This window comes from Pomacea canaliculata, linkage group LG9 (assembly GCF_003073045.1).
Source record: "Pomacea canaliculata isolate SZHN2017 linkage group LG9, ASM307304v1, whole genome shotgun sequence".
In the NCBI taxonomy this organism is placed as follows: Eukaryota; Metazoa; Mollusca; class Gastropoda; order Architaenioglossa; family Ampullariidae; genus Pomacea; species Pomacea canaliculata.
Window position 1 is genome coordinate 811,662 of NC_037598.1, and position 27,886 is coordinate 839,547.

Below are 27,886 nucleotides of genomic sequence, written 5' to 3' on the forward strand. Positions count from 1 at the left end.
TGTGACAATGCTCGGTTTACATGGATAAGTTAGGTAACATAGCCTGAGGAAGTCTGTGTATGTAATTCTGGCTTTGTTATTTTTTAAAATAAATACAACAAACAATATTGCTCAAGTAGCCAGCTTCACCACACTTGGACAAGAGGTAGACTACGTTTCAGTGACTCACTTGTATCTATCCTATTCGACTGCCTAACTAAAACAAAATCATCCAAACAAACATACACGTCTTCAAGTTTACCCTGGACATAAACACACGCATGAATACTTGTCCATGTAAAACAATATTTAATAATAAAACAGGACGGAGTGTAATTGGTACATTCGCTAAGTCCAAAAAAGGCGCCGTTAGAGTACATACATCGCACTGTAATTATCATCAATTGAGGGTCTAAATAATAAAAAACGAAGAATGAATTACTAAAATGTGTGAAAAAGAAAGTTTCTACTGAAAAAAATTGAAACTATAGGTAATAAGTAAATTCTTTTCAATGGAGGCCCATTACTTTCGCCAGACGATAACGTCTGGTTCATACAGTGAAGATGCAGGAGAGAGAGAGAGAGAAGAGACAAAGGAGAAGAAAAGGGTCTGAGAGAGGAGAGAATAAAAGACAAAAGTGTGAAAGGAAAATGCACATCACGTAGAGCCTTTATTAAAGATTTTTTCTTTAAGGAATTCACAGCAAACCTGTTGATATTCAAAAGAAAAGTAACAATGTGCACACAAAAAATAGAAGCTCTTCGGCTGTGTACTTCAACATTCCCAATGTTTTATATTACCAGGTCAAAATGAAAGTTTTTACTTCAGATGATAGAATCAATTTTACACAATTCGTCAGCAGTTTAATACTATGAAACAAAAGGTCATACTGGGTTTGTTACCTCACAGTACCTGTCTATGAGCTGGTAAACTACTTCCCAATTATTTGGCTTCTCCTGTATAATATCTCTTTATTCATAAATATTTCTTTTTCTTCTTTTTCTTCTTTTTCTTCTCTTCCTTAAAATAAAATTGAGAGTACTTTTTAAAAGTTTTACATTCTTTGCTTGAAGTTTCCAATTTTCCGACCATTTCCTATGTTGGTGAAAATGTGGAAAGACTACAGTCGTAGAGGACGAGTGAGCAAAGTCCATTTCCGGTTTGTGGGTTGAAGTGGAAGGTCAAAGGGTGTCATGGAAGACTGAAGGTCACCAAAAATGTGATGATGCTGCCGGTGAGGAGCCAGGAGGACACAGACTGGGGAGCAACTCCGCCTGTCAAAAGCACAAAATGTAAAAGTTTAAGTGAAGACATCTTTAGAGAGGGACATTCTATGTTTTGAAAAAAAATGTTAAAAATTCCATAAAAACATAATAAAACATATACACTATACACACTCTTACATGATAATGGTTGTGGGATACTATGGGTTGTGGGGTGGTATAAAAGATGTCTCTAATAAGACATTGCCCTCAAAATAAGTATAATATAGTTTCATCTCTTTTGTCGGAATGTTCCCGGTTTCGACATCAACTGATGAAATTTATTCTTTTATTAGACTTGTGTAATACGTTACTACTATTAGATGTCTTGCGCACGCTTCTCAAACTTTCTCATGGCGCATGGATGTGTGTGTGTGAGATTAAATAAAACTATATTACAGCCCTCTAAATTGTAACTTCTTCACAGTCGTTCACAATCGAAGCATTTTGTAATTTTATTTGCAAAAATAATATTGTTTATTTCAAGTTGACATGTTACTCATGTTACTCATGATTATTTATGCATCATAACATATTTATACAATAATTGTATACTCATTTTCAAAACGTAGCATGTAATTGATATGAAATATTTATTATGTATCTTATGTTTAATGTCTACCAATGTTTCGTGAAAATAGATTAGAAAAAAGAAAGTAAGCATTCATTCATGAGATACTTACTACACAAGCCAGTGGTAAGTGCAGTGTACCCGGTACCACACGTGCACTTCAGGGTGCCGGTGACGCATGTCGACTGTGAAACACAGTTAGTGGAAGCAGAAGGACAGGTCTGTCCAGCTTTGATTTCTAGAAATACAAACATGGACAAAATGTAATTTATATTCTTGTCTACGTGTTGAGAATGAAGAAGAAATGCTTAGAGTCTGAATTGATTGCCACAGACATACTTTGCATTCTACCTTATATAACGCTCACATGGTTGTTGACACACATAAATATAAACACACACGTAGTTTTGGAATATATCAAGATTCATAATACATGATATGTGCATGTTCAATTATGTAAAACATTCAATCTCATCGTTTTCTTAACTCAGAGACAGTCATTTATTTTAGTTTTATGTAACGATTAATAACAAAACTTTTCGTTGAACAAATGAGTAATTTTTCAATTTTGTGTACAATGATTAACGATAAACGTAGAGTAAATACGAGATAAGCGAAATTTAAACAATGCAGTTTGAAAAGCCGTGTGGACTAAAGTGAAAGTAATACGGGAATAAATAGAAATTGTGACGAACCAACAATTACTACATCTAAACTCAATGAAATATTGTTGCTCCTAGCATTTCCTTCAAATGCAAACGAAGAAGAGAACTGACTACTCACTGCACACCGATGATTCGCAGACGACAGTGGAGTCAGCGCAGCTTCCATCTGCTTTGCAAGATTCACCAGCGGCTCCGCTTGCTAACAACGAACATTTTGATCAGATTCTCATAAAATTGCCTTTTCATTACTGGCACTCCTATCATCTGAATCACTAAAATATCTATTTTCCTGATGATGATGATGATGATGATGATGATGACGACGACGACGACGATGATGAAGATGATAAACGTTTTCATAGCGCTTTTCCAATGATTTTCTCAAAGCGCTTTACAGAAGTGATAAAACTATCCAGATAAATGGAATCACTAGCACTTTGCACACATATAACATGGAAAATATTCTACTGCACTGTGTGCCAAACTAAGTATAGTCAGAATTACACTCAGTGTAACATTGTCTTAAAAAGTTTTAACGATTTACAAGAAGAATGCACTTGCTGCTGTTGTTTACAATTTCCAGCCTTTTATTCTGAGAAGGACAAAAAAAAAGATTATTGTGACCTTTAAAATTATTCATAAAATAAATTGGAAATTAGACGAAAAATATGTCATACTATAATGTCACTTCTGTGATAAGTGTCACAACTGTAATGGATGCTACAGTCCCAACCCGGTTACCTGCTCAGTGACTGATATGTCTGTGAACTGATTTGATCACTAAAACGACAACAGCAATGAGTCGATTACCTTCTATCATCTACTTACAAACTTACCAACACAAAAGAATACATGATTGGGTCTCCTAGTCGTGTTTTTTCCGTTTTATCCACTCACTGCAACTTATTGTCGTTACAATTTTTTAATATGTGGCGAAATGAGTCTTCAGTCGCGAATTTCAGATTTGCCAAATTGCATTTTTTTAAAAAGTAGAGGTTCTGAACTTTCTTTTCATACAAACTTTGTTCCTCTAGCCTTAAAATTGAGTGATCAACGTTTAAAGTGTGCAAGTACGGTGGCGGCCATTTTGAGAAAAGCGGCTTCAAAGATTAGCGTCAAGATGGCTGACGAGGTTTGTTTACTCCTAAACATTTGCAGACAAATCTTATTATCGGTTAATATTTGAATCGCTCTTAGAAGAAGATAAGCAGACTCCGGGCTTTCTGGCAAGGTATAACACGACGGGTTATGACAGGGAAACAGAAACGACACAGCGTTTGAATTTCGTAGAAATCAGTACTGACTGCAGTAGGGTACCTCGATTAAAACATATTTAAAGTCATTTTCTAACTTTTATTTTAACATCGCAGTGTATTTTCCTGATAGTATAATAAGCAAGGAATCCATTTTTGTTTTTTTAAAGTCAAACTGTACTAAACTGACCCCTGTCACCTTTCGGGGCCTCAAGCACAAAACTGTTCCGCGCGACTTGAGACTCATTTCGTCGTGGAGGATCACATTTACTTTTCGTCCTGCTTTATTCTTATTGATGCCCTGCGCATGCCTCGTGAACTCTCTCATGTCACGCAAGTGTGCGTGTGTGTATGTACATGTGTTACAAAATAGAAAAAGAATTAGAGTTGTTTGAAGTTTAACTTCTTTACCAAAGTTCTCAAAATATGACTTTCATGTCCCACTGTCATGTTAATACAAGCCAGTGGGTTAATTATGTCCAAAGTGAGGCTTTATGTAAATTTAAGGGCTACAAACATTATTGTTATGACAGGCTGTTCAGTGCATCACATTAGTGGCAGTCATTTTTTCATCTTTACACGGATTTATCATCATCATCATTATCATCATCATCATCATCATCATCATCATCATCATCATCATCATCATCATCATCTACTCATTTTTAAAGCACAGTAATAGCAGTGGTAATATTACTTATATATTTATTTTTCTTTTTTAAAAAGCCGTCCAATTTCTTCAAAGACATTGAGAACAAAGGCAGTTTGCAAAACGTATACTTAGTGAAAATGAAAACTAACAAACGACCATGTGAGATACTTACTACACAAGCCAGAGGTAAGTGCAGTGTACCCGGTACCACACGTGCACTTCAGGGTGCCGGTGACGCATGTCGACTGTGAAACACAGTTAGTGGAGCCAGAAGTACAGGTCTGTCCAGCTTTGATTTCTAGAAATACAAACATGGATAAAATGTAGTCGATACTTTTATCTACGTGTTGAGAATGAAGAAGAAATGCTTCTAGTGTTAAGCGATTCCCACAGACATACTTTGCATTCTACCTTATATAACGCTCACATACTTGTTGACACACATTCAATATCATCATTTTCTTAACTCAAGGACATTTATTTTAGTGTTAGGTAAAAGTTAATAATATTTTTTTTCGTTTAACAAATAAATATTTTTTCAATTGTGTGTACAATAATTAGCAATTAAAGTAGAGTAAATATGAGATAAGTGAAATGTAAACAATGTGGTTTGAAAAGCCGGGAGCAATAATGAGAAAGTAATACGGGGAATAAATAGATGATGTGACGAACCAATAATTACTACATCTAAACACAATGAAATATCGTTCTAGCATTTTTTTCTTCAAAGACAAACGACGACGACAACCGACTACTCACTGCAGATCGATGATTCGCAGACTAACGTGGAGTCAGCGCAGCTTCCATCTGCTTTGCAGGCTTCACCGGCGGCTCCGGTTGTTGCTGTCAACAAACATTTTTATCAGATTCTCATAAAATTGCCTGTACATTGCTAAAACAGAAAAACAAATTCTTCATACTCTCGTCTATTTCGTGTATTGAAGTCAGCTGAAGCACAGACGAGTGAAGCCGTTGTCCACATAGTAGATAGCATGAGTTCAGTTTACTGCCTTCCTCTCTATGGTTTGTGTCTGTTGCCATATATTTACTAAACTAAGTTAACTGTGTTTAACGCCTTTGTCACGTGTACAATCCCAGCCTGCCTGGTACTCGCAGAAGCTTGGTGTCAGTAGTAAGGACATATAGATTGGCGTTTTTCTAATAAAGTGCTTTCTTTAACTATTTCAACATGGAAACTATACTACTGCACTGTGTTCCAGACTGAGTTTAGTCAGAATTACACTGAATGTAATATTGTCTAAACATGTATACATGCAGTTTTAGTGATTTATGAATGTAGTTGCTGCTGTTGTTCACTATTGCTTGACTATTATTTTTACAAGGATAAAAATGGTAATTCTTTGATCTTTAACATTATTCATAAATGGAAGGGTGTAATACAAAGAACCTGTCACACAACAATGTCACTTATGTGACGAGTGTCACAACTGTAATAAGTGCTACAGTCTCAATCCGTTTACTTGGTCAGGAATCGATTAGCTTATTACCGATTTGATCATTAAGAAGTCTTCCACTTAAAAACTTGCCCACACAAAAGAATACATGACTTCGTTTCCTTTGTCTTTTTTTCGATTTATCTATTAAAATATGAAACTCATTGTAGTTGCTATCTTTTAATTTACAGTCGTCCTACTTTATCGTTATTGGATGCCCTGTGCATGCCTCGTGAAGTCTCTCATGGGCACGCGAGTGTGTGTGTGATCAAGTAACAAAAAAAGAAAGAAACTACAGTCGTCTGAGTTTTAACTTCTTCACAAATATGACTTTCATGCGCCACTCGCATTTGAATACAAACCGGTGGTTCAATTATTTCCAAATCGAGGCTTTATACAAGCTTTAGGGGCCACAGAGATTATTGCTGTCGTGTCATTCAGTGTCTCATATTACTAACAGTCATTTTCTCATCTTTACACATTTATATAATAATTTTCTACTCATTTTAAAATACAGCCATAGCATGAAGCTAAAAGTATTTATATTTGATTGATTTCTAAAGAAACGTGTTCCACTTTCTTCAAAAACATTGAGAACAAAGTTTGCAAAACCTATGGTTGATGAAAATAGAATCTCATGAAAGACCATGTGAAATACTTACTACACAAGCCAGTTTGTGCAGTGTAGCCGGTATCACACGTGCACTTGCTGCTGGAGCAGGTCGAGTGTGAAACACAGACAGCGGAACCAGCAGTACAGGCCGCTTCAGCTTTGGTCTCTAAAAATCCAAGCGTATGCACAAAAAATATAGTTTATAATTTTATCCATGTGTTGAAAATGAAGAAGAAACGTTTCTTGTCTTCGACGATTTATACAGACTTACTTTGCATTTTATCTTGTATAACACTGTTGAGATATAAGATATTTATGATATATACAATAATACAAAGTCAATATGTGTATAAATAGTATTTATACAATTTATGGATATTTATAATACATAGATATATGAGAGAGATATCAGTGATGTGAAAGTAATAGAGGAATAAAGAAATGAAGTGAATAGCCAATAATTATCAAATCTTAATTATCTCATCATCCAAACACTTTCTTTAACCACTTACTGCAAACACTTGATTCGCACACTGAATTTGTTGTGTCAGTACATGTAGAACCTGTAAGACAAGCCCCACCAACGGCTCCGGCGTCTGCAGCTGCAGCTGTCAAACATTTTTACCAGATTCTCATTAAGTGGCTCTTGCATTGCTCAAACAGGAAAAGAAAATTCTTCTTCAGATAAAGCAGCATCCTGTTTATAACTTTTACGTCTGATTTCACTTATTTGGAATTAATATTTGTTTTTCACACACTTTATCTGTACATCTGCCTTTTCTTTTTCCAGTCTTTGTTCTCTCCTTTTTCATTACATGGCAGCTAGTGGCAGTTAGAATACAGACGAGTAAAGCCGATGTTATAATGGCTGGTATGACACTGATGCCATGCCTCCCCTAGCTGACCCACAGAAAAAAACTATTTTATGTAGTTGTTGCGTATGTGTAAATATTTCAGGAGAGGCGGCATTGCTGTTATTAAGAAATCAATTTAAATAGGTCGGCTGTACATTAAATATCTTTGTTTCATCCATTTCAGTATGTAAAATATACTACTGCAGCTTGTATCACTTTGAGTACAGCCATCACACACACACACCCTGCTTGTACGCAAACACATTGTAACCAGAGCTGAACCTTTGGATATAAAAATCCAGACACAAAACATAAATGTGTAAACGAGACAAAAGTTGATATCTTCAAGCCCAAGTAGAAGCCAGATTTGCAAATCTACTTTCCTCAACTTGTTAGACTGGGATGTAAGCATCTTCGATGGAGTCATCAAAGCGGTTTTACCATAACAAAATATGAGGGAGTTAATACTGTATTGGATCATGCTTTATACTCTAGGTCTATGTGACCAGAGGCAGATCTTGAAGAAAGAGAGATACAACAAACTCCAATGTTCAAACCAATGATCTGCGATATTAGGACGGGGATGAAGGCAGCTCATGTAAAAATGGATGGAAGAAAATATCAAAGCACCGACTTAATAGCACGAGGCTATACCAAACAGTTCTAATGCCTTTCATTCTCATGCCTTTACCAACAACTCTCTTTTTTGCTAGATTGGCTTTATCTTTGCTGCATCTCACCCTTTTTCATCAACACTATTCTTATCTCAAAAGCTATTTTCTTTATCATTTTATATCATATTGAAGCCCTAGCCCTCATACAAACTCTATCACAAACACACTAAATTATGCAGCAACCTTAGATGTGCACCTGGAGGTAACGATCTAAAAATATCACACACAAAAAAACAAGAAACAAAATATTTATATGTATTAACGAAATGTAACGGGATCGTGATAAAGACAGAAAGCATGACTTTAGAATAAAGACAGTCTCTGTACTATGTTAGAGTAAGTTAATTAAAAAAAAATCGTCTGGTGTTATTTTAGCGATATCAATACAAATCGACCACCCTTTAAGAACAGAGAAATGGCGACCAGACAAACCGCGAGCAGCAGGTTACAAAGTTCGACAGTCAATGTGAGCCTCAGAGGACAGTCATGCAAGTGACTAAACAAAAACACAAAGTACAGCCACTCACCAGCCGCAAGAATACAGGAGAAGACAGTCACTAGGAGTATCGCCTGCATTGTCCTTGTCTTTCTCTTGCTTGATGTCGCCCGGCGCTGACTGGCTTTGGGGTGGAGCTTGGTGGTCTTTTATTTCCTCCACCCTAGTAACTACACATGTTGACACACACTGTAACCATGGTGCGTTGCTATGTGTTTGTGTGAAGCTGTGCCGATTGGTCAAGTCTTCAGCAAACTATTGCACCACACGTTTGGCAATGTCAACAAATGCTTCGAGTGAGCAATGATTTATTATATATTTCTAGATTACTCATTTATGCCTTCTGAAAGATATACTGTATCTTTTTTTTCTTTTGGATGTGCCACCTGCTTAAACTTCATCGTTCTTTTAAATGGCACTATTCCACTTGCTATGTAAACATAAAAGATAAATACCAGGCTGACACTAAGCACTGCAGACTCTCTGTGAAATAAAATATTTCTCCTCTTCTCGCTCTATCGCTACAGAAGAAAAATCTATTTTTCAAACTCTTTCTCTCTCCATGACTAATAGTGCTGTGTTTACATTTTTACGGCTTTTGAATTAATGTTAAGAAAAAAAGCCGAGGACCATCTTAGAAAGTGAGTCCCGTAAGCCAGCAATGTCTATTATGTAATAAGGAGAATAAGTAGTTTAAATGTTGTCTGTAAAATGTTAGTTTGTACGACATCTTTTTACCTCGCCTATTAATTCCTCAGATTTTTTAACTGGTTGCCAGAATATCGCGAGTTACCGACTTTATTATTAAAGAGACTGCGACACTAGAACTCGAACCAGGTATCCTCTGTGCTCGAACCACGTGACACAAACACCACAGGAAATGGTTTGCACGACGAACCTGACGACACACCACGAGGACCACACCTTAACGCCACCTGAGAATTTTTTTTTAACTGTGAAAACTACTTTAACCTACTTCATCATATCAATAGGTCTAAAGCGTCCGGCCACCGGATACTGTCCTCTCGAGTTCAACACACACTGTAAACAAAGGTTTGTCCAATCTCTGTTGATAGAGACATGCAAGTGTTTACTCGCACAGCACTTGGCAGCAGGGACCTCAAAGGTGATTAAAGTCAGCTTAGTACAGTTTCACTTTTTTGTGCAAATTAAACTAAGAGAAAAACACAGTATTGACTCGCAGGCCTGACGAGAGAGAGGGGGGGACAGGGGGTCTGGTGTACCCGGGCCCGCGGCTGTCAAGGGGGCCCGGCCTTGGTCAGTGGATTTTTTTCTTCTTCTCCTTTTCTTTTTCTTTTAAAGAAAGGTCTAAGGACAGAACACCCAAGCATTACACATGCATAAATTACACTATCTAAATATCGAAACCCTGTTCACAAATATAACGATGATTCTTAGAATCTTTTGCACATTGCCAGTTACCGTCGCTCAAGCAGAACGTTCTTTCAGCATTGTTGCCAGAGTAAAGAACGTGTTACTTGCGGTCAACAATGTGCCAAGATCGGTTAAGCAGCTTAGGAGTCCTGGCAGTGGAGTCTCGGCTCGCAAGAACAATCGATTTCGATTGTATTATCGAACTTTTTGAGAGTCGTAAAGCTCTCAAAGCACCACTCGTGTAATTTTAAGGCAATGGGTGAACTCGGTATTGTATGGACCTCTATTACTCGAGCGGACACTGTTGTGTTTGTGTAATGCCAGACACCGTTCCTTGTATATACGGCGAATAGCTATCTTTATCACACCTGCAATAGGCTGTTGGAAATGATTGTTGTGCTGTCTGTAGGTTCCAGCCGTTGTTGTAATCTGTCGAGGTTTTGACATCGCTGCTGACGTAACAGTCCTTACTCGGGGGTGGGGTGGGTGGGTCTGTGGAGCGGGGTGCTACAAGTCTGATCCTTTAACATCATTTGTCCTCATTTACTAACCACTCGCATGTAAACAACTTTATGTTCAAGTAGTGATGTAGATCCTAGTGCACTTGTCCTACTGTTTGCAGTCTATATTTCGTTACTGAATGAAGTGTAGATACTGAGATTCGAATTGTAAACATACATTATATACTGGGAAAATAATTTACGATTACAAGTACAAGGGGCCCGGAGAGGTCGTCTGTTCCGGGGCCCGGGCTGGCTCTCGGCGGCCCTGGTATTGAGTTAAAGTAGAAGTGATAAATGGCCTTAGAATACATTGTAATTAATGTATCCCAAGGAGTACAGTCCCGACTAAGCAAAAAAAAAAAAATTCAAATGGTTTTCATTACCTCATCCCTCAAAACAGAACAGAACCAGTGAGTAGTATCTGCTAAAAGCAATGTGAAAATGATTGACAAATATATGGATAGAATACTATATCAGGACTTCTGCTAAGGCTAAATTCTTTGGGGTCCCTGGGACCCCTTCTTTAGATTTTTAAGGGGTCCCTGTTCTTCGCCCAAATTTGAATGGGACCCCATTGACGAAAATTGAAGGGGTCCTCCGAACTTTTAATGCGTACTGTACGCAATTTTTTGCGTAAGCAGAAGCCCTGCTATATATTCGTTGCTATGGGTGCAACATTTTTGTGACGTATGACAAACCATGAAAGACTTATTGCACGATAGCATGGCTGTAAGCGAGATGACTCTTTCCTTCCAAAACACAAGGCGACAGCACATCTTCAATATATCTGTACTACTTTCCATAAAATATGATTTGTGTAAAGAGTAGCAAATAAAAAACCCTTTAAATAAACAAAGGGAATTGAACATATGCAAACTGATCTTTTATTTTGTGGTGCTCTAACTATTCTCACCATCAACAGTACCTTTGGTAGCCCTTACTACTACTTCAGCTGCTTCCTTAAAGAATTTTCAATAGTGAGACCCATCCTCTCTACCTCCCTCCCCATTATCTATGGTCAACAGGCAATTTATAAAAACCTGTGTAATTAAATAAGTAGATGAGGTCCAACTCCTCTTGGTAACCAGTTGACTTCTACCTTCACAGTGTGAGCACGGGAGAGATACCAGTGTACCTTGTAGGTGCTTTAACCTGCTGTCAAGTGGTTCAGGGTACCTCAAAATCCTTTTTCTCTTATATTTGTGAATATTTTATTAGCTTAAGTGAAGTGACCCTAGTCACTGTCAAACAGGACTGTGGGACCTGATATTTTGCGGTGGCGGGCAACATGTTGGCACCAGCCGGCGACCTACCTGACAACTGAGACAGCTATGCACCTCCCCGAGCAGGTGTCTGAATTTGCGCAATGCTTTCTCCTGTTTCCTACACGTTCTTATAAGTCCGGTAGGAATCGTCCGTGGGATAGAAAAAGAACCCCTAAATACTCTAAAGTGCAAACAAACGGAGGTAAACTGAACCCTGATAGTCAGGTCACTCACCACGCACCCTGCTACCCTCTAGTGGTTGTGAAACTCACCCTTTCCTGTGTTTACTGAGGAGGTTCGTTGAATATCAGCTTACAGAAAGGCTGCGATTTTTACTTGAACAAGATTTTAAGTGACTGTGAGCAAAACAATGAAACTCTCTCCCCTTCCATATCCTCCACTTATCGCCCATTGAATGTTGACAGTGCACTGAAGACACACCTCGTCCTTAAACATTATTTTTTCGTGTCACTACTCGTGTCATAGCAACATTGAAATGCTCTAACTTCCTCTTGAAATGTATTGTTCTTTCTGATAGATTTATATATTTTTGTAAATAGTTGTCAATTAATTTTGAAATCGACAAGCTGTTCAATATTTAAAAATCAGAAGACAATAAAAAATAGTACCAGTAAATTAACGTGAAATATCATAATTATTTCAAACGTTTAGAGAGATGAATAAAGAGTTGTAATGAAAATAACAAAATACTTCGACGAGAAATAGATAAAATTATTATTCTTATTGAACAGTACGTGGACTTGATCTGTCAGCCAAGCACACACATAACACACACACACACACAACACACACACACACCCACACACACACACACACACAACACACACATAACACACCATCCATATCTCTCTTTATCAATAACACCGTTTTTTCTCGTTCCATGCTCATTTAGAGTAATATTTCCTTTATTCCTTTCAGTGTACTTGCTAAATACGATTGTGGTTATAATAATCAAGACGCGAGGGTTTCATTGGCAAGGTAGCAGACCTCGTCTCCACTGAGCCTTGTCGCCATCGTTGTTGTGTAAACACATGTTCATCTCTACTAGTAACTGTGCTTTTATTCGTCGTTGCTGTTACAGCTCCTACAGTTGCTACTATTGCTGCTGTTCCTGCTGTTGAATGGTCCTGTACACCCAGTTCATGAAAGGCGCCATGCGGGTGAAGACACTCGGGTACCCGGTGATGTTGCAGTCTTCAGTACCCCAAGAGACCACCCCGCCGAGATACCAACGCCCGTCCAGCCAGCAAGAAAGGGGTCCACCAGAGTCACCCTACCAAATAAACCAAGCATCATTATCATTATCATCATCGTCGTCGTCGTCGTCGTCGTCGTCGTCGTCGTCGTCGTCGGTGAGTAAAGTGTTGACGATAGTAGCAGTCGACAAAGGTTCTCTCGGTCAGAAATCGTACGACTTACAGCGCAGTGACCCCGGGTGCCGTCCCCAAAGCAGATCATGTCTGGCTCCAGCTCAGTGCCCCACATGTCGCCGCACTCCTCGCTGTCCACAAGGACTCCGTCCACCTGTCTGAGCACCTGTGTGTCGTGTGTCGCGTCTGCAACAGGTGAGACATTCAACATAAGCTCTGCTTACAGACTCCATTGAATGACACTAATATGAACGACTCAGCAAAGTCCTACAGTACACATCTGACACTTAATTTTCCAAGATTCTCATGTGATTGATATTCTACACCCATTATTCTTTTATTCAGAAGCTAAATGTGGGTCAAGATGTGACCAACCTTGTGCTGTGCATGCCTGTAATTTATAGAATGTTGTAGTTACACAAGCTTGATCAACATCAAACACAACACCTGTTCTTGTCTCAACACAAAAGCAGACGAGGCTGGTCGCTCCATCAAGCGCTGATGCCATCCTGAGACCCGAGTCGGCACCCAGCTACAAGTGTAAACTGTTAGGAATCACGTGACATGACAACAGTGTTACAATAGGTGGAGGACCGTTTATTTTCGCTACTCTCAACCTACCCCGGGTGAATCCCCAGCCAGCTACCCAGCATTCGCCGCTGTGCTCCAGGACAGTCATGCGGAACTGTGAGTCCTGGTCACTGCTATCAGTTGAGTTTTGAACTCTGGCAGCCTCGCCAGCAGGCAGGCAGATGGGCTCCACCCGCGCATCTTCCGCCAGTTGTACGAGGGCCAAGTCATGTTTATAACGAGCGTATAAGGTGGTAGTCGAGTTGTCATCCCCAGGCGCGCGAGACCTGTACCCAGGGTACTGCAGGTAACAAAAATTAGCATACGTGTAAGTGGGCAAATTTTATTTCATCGTTTGTAACTTCAACTTATTCTCATTTGATAAGTACTTGATATTGCGAGTACCTGGCTATTATCAGTCGGTGGTATGTAGAGACTATATAAGTAAGGAATTAAACATTTATTATATCTCACCAGAAAAAGCTTAAATAAGGGAAAAAAGATTCCTTTACAATGTAGGATAACAGAATCCGTTGTGGAAGTTACTCATGTTTATTCGACATAGCAGTCTGTTAGACTTTACTAAATCATGCTCACTCACAATGAAAATATTCGCTATTTCGATGTCTCGTTCGTTCTCGTCCGATGTCAGGAGATTGTATTCACCCACCCGCATCCTCCACAGTCCAGGGGACGCAAACCTGTGACGTAGTAAACTCACACATAATTGAGCGTTTGTATTTCTGGTTGGATGACAAGTGACATATATATGTTCTTTCTCTTTCTCTCTCTTTTCCTCTTTATTTCTCTCGCCTTTTCTCCGTGCTCACTCACTCTAAGTTCATGGTAACGAACAAGAAAAAAAAGTTTCGAATTCTGCTATCTAGAAACATTTATGTTACTTCTTTTTTTTCTTTTTTTTTTTAAAAAAAATTCTTCTCAGTTCTTGAAACCTTATCTAATCTATCGAAAATTAAGGGCGACAATCCACCTAATGATATGGTTACGCACAGGTTGTCTCCCTTTCTAAAAGGTCGCGCACTGCTAAGCCAAGCCATGTCGCTTGTCTGTCCTAAGAAAAAGACTGAGCTTGTGTTTGTTTATGTGTACAGATTAGCTCAGCCTGTTGACTCACTGTTTAAGCAGTGAGCAGCGGTCACCACCCAGCGCTGGGCAATGAGAGCCCCGAGCACGCGTGAGCCCCTATCAGGGACCTGAGAGCCAGGAGCCAGGGCCAGGCACCGGGTGGGGAGACACTTCCTCCCACTATCCTCTTCCTCCGGCGAGTCCGGTTCATGGAACCACACTCGTCTAGTAAGAAAGAAAGATAAACAAAAGAACAAAGGAAAAGAAAGATGGGTAATACTAACAGTAATATTTGCGTCCACAGTAGTTTTGTAATAAGCATTGTGTATACGTCTGTACCCTGACCTCCACCTTTAGGTAAACATCGACATTCATGTGCATGCACTAATAATTAGACTAACTAAAAAAATGTGTCTACATAATTCTCAAATCAAGTGAGCTTTCATTAGCAGTGCCTGTACATCTAATTGCATATATTAGTTGTTAATTGTGATAATTATGTTTTAATTATTGAGATGATTTACCCAAAGATGCTGCGCTGCTGGCTGCTTCTCCATTGTCGGATGGATATTCTACCCACGATGTTGATCCTTGTCCTGCTGTGGTTGTTGACACTGTAACCGGTGGTGTTGTTGTTTCTGGAGTCGTCTCTGTTGTCGTGGTGGTTGCTTCAGTGTTGATGGGTGCACCGCTATACGCTAGGCAACACCAACGGCAAACAACATCAATGGCTTTAATGATTGTGGACATCTGCTTTATTTAATGAAATATTTTCTAATTTGTTTCTTTCTTCTTTTCTTTTTCTTTCTGTTATGGAATATAATTTTAATAATAATAACCATTCATTTCTTTAAGTGCATTTTAAATTTTGAGTTTAATAAGCGAGACACTGATATTCATTCATTATTGAAGGGATGTCAGTTAAAGACCAATCGAATGGTTCACATGTGTGTAATGTCTTTACTTTCCTTACCTGTGTCAGGTATGCAGCACTTGTGGTTGCTGTTGGCACACAGAGGGAGCCTCCATTTATGAACGATGTACCGCTCACACCCAGCACCGCACGCGCCCCCAAAATGGCGGCACAGGTTCAAGGTTGCGATGACCCGCACTGGTCAACACAAAATACAGACTCAACATGTAGCAAATGGTCAGTCAGTCCACAGCTACTTTTAAAGTGATAAAAAAATTCATAGCTTCTGTGTTTCGATAGTAATTAAAGTGACTGATCGTATACTGAAGCGATGTTGGATTATTATTATTATTTTGAGATTAGTACAGCAGATAAAAATATTTAAATATTTCCGTACAGCTTAATAAGTCTCCTTCCTTTAGTCTTAAATAGTGATTAACAATAAGAACAAAGTAAACAATAGTAAACAGAAGTTGCGATGTTGATAGTGATGAGACAATATTCAGTTTTATTCTTTAGATATTCTCAGCTATTCCTCGGAATAGTATTTTTGCACAGTTCGAATTCCAATAGACCCCAGTTTAAACTCTCCTACTTCTACTTCGTCGGGTACCTGTACATACAACTCAAAAGCAGGTTTAAAACTTTGGCAAAATATCTTGTGTGCTCACATAAGTCAAAATCACGGTAGAACGTAAACTAGCAAACATCTCGTCTGAAGACAAACTAATTTTCGAAATCCAAGGAAGCCTAATGTTGATAAGTAAGAGGCTGCAGTTAGACGGGTTATGTTAATTTATAAGTCCAAAGAAATCTGTTCGCCATCTCAAAATACAGCTTCACCACCAGGCTCAACCACGATGAATGTTTTCTAAACTTTTTTTTTCCTTTTTTCAGACCGTCATTCCCACGGGCAACAGTGTCCTCAGAAGCAATCGTTACACCAGAAAATACTATTATCTTCCAAATTATAGCTTGTCCTAGTTTTTCAAAGAGATTTCGCTATTATCTATTTGAGGATCGTCTAAAAACAAACTTCTAAAGACTTGAGGAAAAAAAACTCGGAGGTGAAATGAAACTGCGGCGACAAAAACCAACATCGAATGCAAATTGAATGGGACTGAATTCCACCTTGGAGAACATAGGAGTGCCATCTCCTGGAATAATTGGCTGCATTCATCTGCATGGGATGGCCCTTACGATCGCAGAATTGTCTAGATACAGGTTATTAATCTTGCTTTACCAGCAAAACTATTATGAGACTGAACAGCTTCTTAGAAAAAAAACACACTTTCCTACAGATGCTGCAACTAAGATCAAAGCAACATTTGTCGGCGAAAGCTCACAAAAAAAGATGGCGGGCGCTTCTAAAGACATCAGTAATCTGGGTTATGATGCTTCTGGGCGAAATGACAAACAATAAAGGACAGCACTTCGAAATTCAAGCATCGCTTTGCTCGGCAGACGACAAAATGAAAGCTTCAGTTCGCTGCACTCGGCGCCATGGCTTTGAGAAACGGGGAAGGGGTAGGCGGGGTGTGGCGGAGCGGGGTAGAAGTAGGCGGGGTAGGGGTGGGCGGGGTGGGTTGGGGTGAGGTGGGGTGGGGTGGATCTATACAATTTTGAAGCCAGTGTTTTTGCAGTTGTCGTCTTCCAGAAGGAATCTTCACAAAAGGGGTGGAGGCTTATCACACCTGGTAATCTCTAGATGTCAGGGGCATGCGTTGAGCATGATTTCATTTTCATAAAGTATTTTGTAGCATTAATAAACTAAATAATCATACTGTAAAACTGATGTACATCATGACATTTTTTCTCACAGTCTTCATGAGAAGTATTTCTCTCCACCACTCTCTCTATCTCTCACTCATTCATAGATTATTTCTTCTAACGTCTTTTTCGTCTTTTCTCATCTCCTATGACCGTCAGTCAGTCAGTCTTTCCTGGTCATTCATTTAGCTTCTATGCCCAACACTGCTCGCGGGCAGTGAATTCTGAGGTGAGCAGACTGACAAACTTTCTGTTTAAACAGTTTGCTCACACGTGTACACAGATCGGGTGGCGGCGACTTGTAATTCCTCCTCCCAACTACCTGGTAACCAAGTGAGCTCTGACTGACAAGAGGGCTTGAGTTTGCTCTACTGTTTGATAACCAGCAAGACAAAAATATGCATAATAGTTTTTTTACTGGAACTTTTTACCTCCTTCACTGTGTGTTTCGAGCAGACGACATCTATTGCCATGACTTCCACCCGCTACTCTTTCGACGAGAGTGATACAACATATTAATACTTAAGTTCCTAGTTGGAACGTGTTCGATAAGATTTTATAATTAGCTACTATTCATTACAAAATCTTAAGTTGATATTTTTGCCTTAGTTTTAAGTTTGAAATACGCCTAGCACCATGTCGCATATATCTTCTTGCCTTCTTCTTTTTCATCTTCACTGATCTCTGTTGATCATGACCTTTCTCGTGACCTTACAAAGTTGACCTCAGCGTGGGACGTTGATAGCATTTCATAATGTAATCAATGATGTGAGCTGGTCCTTTGATCGGTCCCTTGATTTTACGAAGCTTCTCGGGTACATGTTGAGTGAATTAAGCTCACCCGTGGGATGTCAGCAATGTTCCACCATTCACTGTGGTCGTCAGGTTCTCGTGCAGCATCACTATCAACACCACCAACAACTCGCGTGCAGCGGCATCCTCTGCAGAATTCATTCCCGGTTAACACTGTTATATATGGATGCAGGCTCCGCGCATTTTTTTTTTTTTTTTTTTTTTTTGTCTCTGATTATCTGCTGACCTTTGAAAGGACAAGAATTCAATCAATGTGAGCATGCAATCAACGGTGTAGTCGCAACACAGAAGGTAATGAAGCATTGACCTCCAGCCCCGCAGACTTTTTGCAGTTCATACAAAGGCTGACAGTCTCGGTTACTGCTCTTCCAACTAAAGTCTCTGATTCGAAGCTCGATCTGGTTTGACATTTTTATTTACCGACCGGCGTTTTCTACGCATGCGTAAACAGCTGATTGAGGTCTCAGCTTAATGACTCTTGATCGTGATCGTTTTTTTCTGCTCAGTCATTCTGTCCAAAATAACAACCTAATGTAAATCATAACCCAAATTCTAACTTCCCGGGATGAAGATTAGCTACGCTGTTTGAAATACTAAATTTTCTTTCTGCTTGGATGGCTGAGCGCAGACCACAAATATATAAACAGCAAGAGAGAATTTTTTAGGAGCAGATGATAGAGATATACATAATATTGTCAACCATTTGACCCTCTATACCAGCTTCTTTCCTGTCATAACTGCCATTCAAGTGCCAGGATGTTACGTGAAAATCGAACAACAAAAACAAACCTTTTAGCGACTCAGTAAATAACACATTTAGCACCAATGGCAATATATTTTAGGTCAAAACTTATAAAAAAACACCCGTACCTCCAAGTATTATCAGGCTGCAAGACGTTAATTCAATAACTAAAAGGATGTCGGGGCGTTTCGAGCATCGTTATCAGTCCCGAGTATATCGCCGCGCATGCGTGATGACACAGGTCAGACCCTCGCACGTGCCGGGTCATCCTCCTCGCCAGGCTCCTGATAACTGAATCGTTGGCGGAACCACACGACTGCCAAGGGACAAGAGGTAAATTGTTTGTTTGCAGTTTTAAGAACTGTTATCAACGTGAGCCCAGAATTAGGCGAGGACCGACACAAACTCGTCTCAGGGATCTCAGACTATTTCTGGACCTCAGAACCTGTTTGCTTGTACTTCAATGTCTATATTTGTCTTGACCGATAATAAATGCGATATTTTTTCTCTAAAATGACAAGATCTTTTCTTCAAGCTTATGAGCAACCACTGTTTGAAGTGTCTGATATAAAAATATTTTTTAAAAAGTCTTACGAGTGTGACCTTTCGCTGATATTCGCTCAGAACACAATTATATTTTACTTACTTCTCAGCAATAAAGCTTTAGAAAAATCGCTAAATTTTATAATAAATTGTAAGATTTTTAGAATTGGATAGACAGGAAAACACTTGTGAGAAAAACTCAATATCATTGCTTAAGACCGAGATCATACTTTTATCCCAGCAAGAATATTCAGAGGTATCAAGTTTAACTCTAGAAATCTATGTCGAATATATATATATTTAAATATTTCAACCACATATTGTAAAGTGAAATATACAATAAGATACCGAGGTTTAGAAAATATTTAGTCCTAATATTATATTAATAATTTATTTTTTATCGTTTAAGAAAAATAAACTTGTTGCTAATTTGACATTTAATGAACCTAGGGAAGACCAGAGTGAATGCTATAAGGATATAGTAATGGACTAGAACAAGAATTAAATACTAAAATATGAACTAATAAGTCTGCGTAGAATAAAGATGAGACAGGAAGTGTTACAGAACATGTCAGTGAGTTATGTTGTATATTGTTACACATTGTATAACCATACTCTTAGAAATAGATTTTCTTTGTCACTCCTGCTGTTATTGCAATAATTATTTTAATATGAATCATAAAGTGGCGTGTATAGCAGTCTAAATTTGGTTTTGCCAAGAAATTCACTCCTTTTAATGAAAAAGGTAAAAAACTTACAAATTAAACGAAACTGCATTCAAACAAGAGAAAAAAAAGACTGGCAGACATATTCAGACAATTAGCAACCAGGAGATTGTTAAGAAACTTTCTTACAGAACTAACTGCTCTTTGTCTCAAACTAATCTTCATTGTCTTTCCTGAACTGAGAAGAAGGTAGACAGGATGAAAAAACAAAAACTCGAACTGGCGGCAAAAAGCAATAAACTGAGCGACCCAATTCCTTGTGAAACTAAACAGGTAACCGTAGAGCTGTCCGTTATCTGAGCAGAATTAGTTTCTTAGTCTTGTGGCGATTGTGAGGCGAGTGCCAATCTAATAAGCACGAAAGAACTCAATACTAACACCTATAAATGAACTGAAAACTATTACAATTTAGCTAAAGTTATAAACATAAATACGATATGGACACTCTCTAGGTGTGTGTTATACCAAGATTTTTTTACAGAAATTTGAGGAAATGCGTCATTATCGGAGAGCACAAAAAAGAAAGAGGAGAGATCCAAAAAAGACAAATGTATTAAAACCAACAAGCAGCACACGTGTGATTACATTCTTTGTATTCTGTTCTACAGATGGAGGAATGGTAAGAAATGGTCCACGTGGATTAGGTAGATTAGATAACCACATATCTCTAAGGTTTGAGGGTTTTTTTAATTTAATGGCCTCCTACATATTCTGATTAGAGCAAATGCAGCTTCAGTGATGTAAGGATGTCTCATTACCATCCAAGCTCAGCTTTAAAAATAGTTCGCAGTCTGTATTTTGGGTCAGTGAGTCATTTCAGCAAATGGCGCAGTGCACGAGCATCTGTGGCGAGCCAGTCTACTTATCCTTATTCATTCCTTCTCTCCTTCTTTCTTCCTCTTTATCTATGTAAGTAAGTTTTCATTGCTTCTTTTTTATATGCGTCTGTCGTTGCAATCAAGCTAACATTACGAATTCCATGATTTCTGTTATTAATCTTCATTCGTATTTCACTATACATCATCGCATCATCGTGTCATTGCTGATGCTGGCATTTCTTTTTGTAAGTTATAGAAAAAACATTTCAATGAGAATGTTATTACATTGATCTCATTGAAAAAAGAACAAGAAGTACAAAAAGTTAAAAGAAGGATATAAATCAATGAAAAAAGGGTAAAACGCAATAAAGAGGCGAATCCAACATAAAATAGAAGTGCAAATCAACATTACAAAGATCGACGACGTCTAACGGTAATTGCTTGCTGGAAGCAGACATGTCATAGTTCAGAAAACAAGATGACATGAGAAGGACATAACTCTGCAGAATGAAGTTGGGGATGAAATGAGGCCCAGAGATCGGCGTTTCTAACAGCAACGACATGCACATCAAACCTGGCGTGCGACGACGACGACTTGATGAAAGCCTCGCTCCTCAGTTCGTGTCTGGTCCTTGTATTAAGGGAGAGAAACATTTGCAGGCGGGGCAGTTCCTAAACACTTTCTCAGTTATCAAATAATTTACTTAGTTTTGGAATGTGTTTACAGTGCTTCCCCTGGTTCCGGTCTGACCGGACATTGGCGTTTTACTGCCAGAGCTAGAAAATGGAGAACTTGGTGCAAATGTCACGGTGAGACCTGACAGATGAGTCACGTGGACATTGTTGATGTCCTGAGCTATAAAATCATCTGAGAAACTGTGTAATAATGTTTATTACTTGCTTTTATGTTATGTTCCTGAAATGTTTGTCCTTCAGAAGATATGCTGCAGGAATTTTCGAATTTTGAGAATTTCTCTACACATGTATTATTATTCGTCTATACAAAGTTTCATACAGAAATCAGCTCGAAATTTTCATGCCTTGTATATCGGTGAATGTTTGGATGTTTTCTCCTCTATAAAGTCTTAAGTGGAAATCCTGTTCCTGTTGATTGTTTATTTTGTTTTATTGTGACATTTATGGGTTTATATGAATCTGAGCTAACGATAATGATATTCTGTCAATGATATGGACTGAGGATGCCGGACAGGTTAGAGCAACGCATCACATCCAAGACTGGAGGCGCCCCTGTATCCGGTTGATATCTTGAGACGCAGGAGACTGCGGAAAAAAAAAGCAAAAAAAAAAGAGAAAAAAGAAACTGCAAAAAAAAAGAAAAAAAAAAAAAAAGCAAAAACAAAAAAAAGAAAAAAAAAAAAAAGAAAAAAAAAAAAGAAAAAAAAACAGGGGGGGGGGGGGGTGAAAAATAAATAAAAAAAAAAACAGTCGTTAGATGAGTGTGTGACCGCTGGAGGTTGGGGAAGATAAGGCAGTTAGAAACAGGAGACGATTACTGACTTAACACCAATTCGTCTCCCTTGCTCATTTCTCAGCTTGTTTTTACATTATTCCATCACTGAGCAGTTTATGTCTGTGGAATATTATGGTAGATGGGCGGGTTCAAGGAGTGCGATCTCAGGAGCCCGCATCGTCCAGCGTCCACACCATTCCAGTAGGGATTGGATTGGGATTTAGAGGGCGGGATTAAGGGATTCAGGGGTTCGGTGCAAGGGCGGCAGCTTCAATTTGTTCTGATTCTAGGATCATCTGCTCACTTTAGCATTTCTTTCTTCATTGCAATCGTATAGGTAGCACCCTAAGCTAAAAAAAAAAAAACTACAACAGAAATTTTGGGAAAGAAATCGATCCAATTATGTTGCACATGTTTTCTACTTCCACATTCCAACTGCTTTATTTACTATTTTCTGTAAACACATAAACCTGAAAACATTTTATTATCAGTTATCGATATAATTATCAGCGAGTGATAAAAGATATTGAACGGGTTTAAGAGAAAAATACTAAATGAGTTTTTATAATCAAATAATCTATTTTTCTGGTTATTCTGCTTCACTGCTCCAAATTGCGTGGTTGTCAGGGCTGCACATGAACTACCGAGCTCCTCGATTTGCTAACCCACCGGGTGGTTGATGATGTGATACCGAGTCAGGTGAGATTAGGGGAATAAGCACGTATGCAGAATGCAGGACTCGGTGGGGGAAGGGGAAAGGGGGAAAGGGGAAGGATGAGGAATGATTGTGACGACCTTTACATGGTTGGTATCATGATTCTGTCAATACAGTTACATGAAGTCTGTTATTATTTTTTGTGCGGGAACCCATTCTACGTATTGGATGGTGTGTTTAGAGGGGAAATAACATTTTGTAGTTCGAATGTTAAGGCTGTAATGCACGTACTGCTCGCGTTTGTGGATTCTTGTTTGCATGTTTATTTGCTCGCATTTGGAATGAAACGTGGTGTAATCATAGTAACTGCTATTAGCTGTTTTTAAAATGTTTTAAACTTTGCTCAGATAAAGCAAGTTAAGTTAATCAAGACTACTATATCTCACAACTCTTCGTCTGAAAATAGTGGAGGTTGCCCTGAAACAATAAATAATTATGAGAAGCTGAAATTGTCTTTCCTTTGAGTGTTTATTTAAGAAAATAATAGTAGGTATCAACAACTGTAACACTGTTGAACATAATAAGATCATCGAGATGTCACTATGTAGAATCTATAGTGTATAGTGTAAAATATAGTGCATATAGATATATATTATACAGAATCTTTGTGTGAAGAGAAATGTGAGAATGTTCCTAGACTCAGTCGGACGTACGGACGGACGTACGGATGGACGGAGGGACGGACAGACAGACAGACAGTCATAATCTCCTTGTTCTCCTTGGTATGTGTGTGTCCAGGTCCATGTTAATCATAGTTCGCCATCTTTCTGACTTAGTTACTTCACTAATACGTCTTACGAGGGACTGAGTGTTGTCAGAATCAAATTATGTAAACAGGGGGGTGTTCGTGGATGCTAACACTTTTTACAGAAAATAACTATGGGCACGTTTTTGAAAGAAAAAAACTATGGGATCCTTTACACTTTCTTCTGCCCATACATTTTAATTAAAAAAGGGAGACATGCACTAATCCTTTTCCAAAGTACAATGACATTTATTCTTTGTTTTTACTGCTTTCATTCGAAACTAGACTGTTACTGTATTTATATTTAAATTTGTATTTAAATGTTTTATTTCTTGAGTGGCTATAAAATTTGAAATATATAAAAAATATGATATTTCTTTTGGAAAATTTAATGAAACTATTCTCTAGAGGTTTTGTTCTATGTGTCTGGTGCAAGATTTACATCTCAGTTTAGATTGTAGTCCTTGTTACTCATCGTCCCGCTGTTGCTACAAGTCGTGGAACTTCAACGTTTCATAAGTATGACTGGCATCAAGAAAGGAATTATAGAATAAAGGAAAGACAGGATTTAAACTCTGACCAAATGTCATGCGAAACACAGCAGACATCGTTGCTCACCTGTGACGGAGTCAGAGAGAAATTGATAAACACAGAAGAAAGCAACAATAGCGACTTGGGTCTTGCATGGCTGGGTTCGGAGTCTGGACTGGCTTCCTCCTGGAAATTTTCTTTTGGTTTTCCTCTGTCAACCTTGTACAGACACAAAGAGTCTCTAATACGGTTTCTGATTTTTCCGTCGTCTTATGTAAGGATGAATTCCTTTATTTTCCTCAAGATTGTCTTGTTGTCAGATGTAATATTGACTAAGTGTATCAACGTTTCTATTCACTTTATAAAGCAAAGCTTGAGTTGTTGAGCGCAGTAGAACCTTTGTATATAAGAAGGATGAGGCTTGATGTAACCGTCGTAGCAATACTGTGACTGGGGACGGAAGCGCAGACGAAGTGTGAATGCGTGACGCAACGCGTGTGAGTCGCTTGTTCCCCTCTTCCCTTAGTCGTCTGCTTCTCTGTGCATGTTGCTGCTGGTGATGACGTGGCTGCGGCGTGCGGCGAGTTGTGTTGCGTCCGCCAGATGCTTCCACGATGTGGAGCATGCGCACCGTGAACGTGTTGTTCCTTTGATTGTAGTTACTGGTTCATTAACTATGGTAGTTGGACTGAGTGCTATTGTTGGTGGAATGTGGTGTGTTTGTTTGTTGTTTTTTGTTTGTTTTGTTTGTTTTTTTTGTTTGTTGTTTTGCGTGCTGTGTGTAAACTCGACAAATGTGTTAGACACAAATGTTATCTAGGTTTAGTCGGTTTCATTAGGATCAGGACTAAGGTATACTTTGTTTCGCAAAATAGAGAAAAGGCTCGCTTGGGTCAAGGTTGATTGTCGCATCGTAAAAAGGTCAGAGTTTCAACATAAAGAAAACTATATGAATGTCTGCTTGGTCTTGGCATCAAATCTTCTCTCTTCAACCCTTCCCTTCTTCTGTTCTTCGGGTTGGTAATATTAGAATAAGAGTATTTACCACCTAGCCATCACAAGAAAGTTTTTAAAAAGAGAAAGGCTTTCGTATACAATACATAATAAAATCAATCAGTTTTAGGAAGTTTATATTTTCACGGATTCTTGACTGGAAAGAAATTTTCATTCAATCAGGTTTCAGTTCTAATATTTTTTTCCTTATTCTCCCGGCAAAAAATAAAAGTGACAGATATTCCCAAAAATATAAAATTTTTCATCTCAGGTCTGCAATCATGATATTAAAATACACTTTTAGGCAAACAGAAACTCTCAGTTTTTGCTTACACGGTGTTTATTGAGTTTCTGGCTGGAGGCGGACAAATCTTGTCGGTTACCTTTAAAAAATGTTTTCCTTGAGAATACTTATACTACACTTTATCGAACAAAAGCTTTTAGAACTTGCTGCTTTTCATCTTGACGCACGGAAGTAGAAGGAGATTTCTTTCAACTACATTTTTTGTCTTTAGTTGCGTTGTTTGTTTATAATGTGGTATGTTATATTTCTGCTTCTTTTGTCTGTTCCTCGTTGATATAATTATCAATTGATGATGCATAATTTGTTTATTTCGTTTATTTTGTCTTGATTTTTAGCAGACTGTAATTTACATTGTATACACATCCATTTTCAGCTTTTGTTAATAATGAATAAACAAATTATTTGTTACTTGAACACGTGTGTCTCTTTTGTAATGCTGTATCTGAACCCACACACTTGTGAACAAAAAGGAAGGAAGAAGGAAAGGTGTTGAAGTATCTATGTTGCTGACTTCTTCAAAAGAGATAAAATTTCGCGGATTCATAATTTAATTTACGAGCGTCTAGTAAATTGCTTTTCACTTTTTTGGGGGGAAGAGGAGTATTTTGGTGGGTGTTTGTTCCACTGCTCATCATGGTAAGAGAGAGGAGAGTTTTTCGTTCTAGTTTATCAGTTTCTCGTTTTTCACTGCGTAATTTTGTGGGATTAATTTTTGTTGCGGCATTTCTTTGGGGCCTGAAATGGCCAAGAAAGTTTATTTTTAGCGTTAGACATGGGGCAACTTTTCTTAGATCTCAGGCTTTGATGATTTCAGGAATGTTAATTTTCTCTTGCGCTGTCGGATGTCGATCATTTGAAGAACAAGCGGAAAAGACTTTGGGTTTTCTTCGTAATACATGCGTGTGTGTGTGGGATATGAGATTTTTTATTATTCCCGTTTAGCTTTTAAATTAAGAAATTATTTAGAGTTACTTGCAGCACTTGTGTCTGGTATATTTCTTTACTTTATGGTAACGAGGATGTTACATTTAATAGTTGTCAGGTTTTAGAAAATTCAAATTTCTGAATTTCCTGGAGGATTATCAAGCTACTCACAATAGTGTTTCTTTGGTGTTCACACACCAACGCAAAAAAATTAACAGGAAGAGAAGGATTGATAATTGACATTTTACTTTTGTTCAGTTTTTCATTCTTCTTCGTTGTTTCTTACTATTTTCCTTTTTCTTCTTCCTTTAAGAACCAGCTTTTGTATACAAGTGTTTCTCAATATTTAATTTTCGAATCTTGTTAACCTCCTCTTTTCTTGATCGCTGTTGTTGAAAGTTTAAGCCTCTCATCTATGTCAGTCGTTTTTTGTTCACTGTCCTCTTCGTCCTTTGCTGATGAGATTGTCGATTGCCCTTTGCTCCTAAAGGCATGCGATGATGTTTTGTTTGTCTTTGCTTCTCCATTTTCCTTCTAAAAATAATTTTTTTGTTTGACTTGCAACTTTCTAGTTGCTCTAAGGCCTCGGCTTTCAATGAATTCTCTTCTGTCTTTGTCTCTGGGTTTTCTGCAACTGTGTAGCGCTAATGCCTCGAGAGTACGATGTCGAATCCACAGTGTTATGTCGTTTTTAAGCCGCTTTCTCCACCTCGTAATTAAACATTTTAAAGTTGTGCGCTAACGGTTTGTTCTGTAGCGAGATAATAGCCATGACAATGATGGACCTTCTTTTAAGTGTAATGGGTTGGGTGGACAAGTTAATAAAGATGATCGTTTTTCAGTTTAAATTAATCTCTCCGTTCTTTCGTTACTCCTTCCTCTCTTCCCTTCCGTTTGCACGAAACTAGAGTTCTTACAGAATTCGTTTCCTAATTTTCGCATCAGGAAACTGACTGATGAGTGACTAATAGCGACAGAACGGTGTTCCCTTGCAGGAACGGACGCCTGCTATGGGTCCTTGGCTGGTCACTGCGCATGCGCACGACAGGCACAGGCTGTGACCGGAGGGGTATCATTACGAATCTTGCAGAAATGTCTGGAGGGTTGTGTGGTGTTCTCAACTCGTTACACATGTTATCTTCCTGCAATGTGGGGAAGGGCGGGGATGAGGAACAGTTGACTTCCATCTCGTCTT

At 38.5% G+C, this 27,886-nt stretch overlaps 2 protein-coding genes and 1 long non-coding RNA gene across 3 annotated transcripts in view; all 3 read right to left on the reverse strand.

Moving 5' to 3' along the window:
- Nucleotides 1-265: 265 nt before the first annotated feature.
- On the reverse strand, nt 266-8,677 carry LOC112572304 (neurogenic locus notch homolog protein 1-like). The gene is made up of 8 exons (XM_025251915.1): nt 8,506-8,677; nt 6,963-7,058; nt 6,500-6,616; nt 5,143-5,226; nt 4,556-4,681; nt 2,597-2,677; nt 1,926-2,051; nt 266-1,254 (listed from the first exon to the last, which is right to left on the reverse strand). The coding sequence occupies exons 1-8, from the start codon at nt 8,552-8,554 to the stop codon at nt 1,172-1,174; spliced, it is 762 nt and encodes a 253-aa protein (XP_025107700.1). The 5' UTR covers nt 8,555-8,677; the 3' UTR covers nt 266-1,171.
- Nucleotides 8,678-12,532: 3,855 nt separating this feature from the next.
- The window catches only part of LOC112572306 (chymotrypsin-like protease CTRL-1), a 182,220-nt gene continuing 166,866 nt past the window's right edge, over nt 12,533-27,886 (reverse strand). Inside the window, exons 2-5 of the mRNA XM_025251917.1 lie at nt 14,200-14,299; nt 13,650-13,899; nt 13,078-13,214; nt 12,533-12,931 (exon numbers count right to left, since the gene is read on the reverse strand). Coding sequence (XP_025107702.1) covers nt 12,755-12,931; nt 13,078-13,214; nt 13,650-13,899; nt 14,200-14,274 — 639 coding nt within the window. The 5' untranslated portion in view covers nt 14,275-14,299 and the 3' untranslated portion in view covers nt 12,533-12,754. The remainder of the gene's footprint in view (nt 12,932-13,077; nt 13,215-13,649; nt 13,900-14,199; nt 14,300-27,886) is intronic.
- Nucleotides 14,787-15,798, reverse strand: LOC112572312. Its single transcript, XR_003100969.1, has 3 exons — nt 15,658-15,798; nt 15,209-15,382; nt 14,787-14,909 (listed from the first exon to the last, which is right to left on the reverse strand). It is a non-coding gene; the product is annotated as an uncharacterized LOC112572312 (long non-coding RNA).

Bases quoted from the DNA above. Each gene is read 5' to 3' on its own strand.
- LOC112572304 (XM_025251915.1), bottom strand. From the start codon at position 8,554: ATGCAGGCGATACTCCTAGTGACTGTCTTCTCCTGTATTCTTGCGGCT. The intron at 4,682-5,142 runs GTGAGTAGTCGG...TTGTATTTCTAG, and splicing joins CTGCGAATCATCGATCTGCA to AAATCAAAGCTGGACAGACC. The intron at 2,052-2,596 runs GTGAGTAGTCAG...TTGTATTTCTAG, and splicing joins CTGCGAATCATCGGTGTGCA to AAATCAAAGCTGGACAGACC.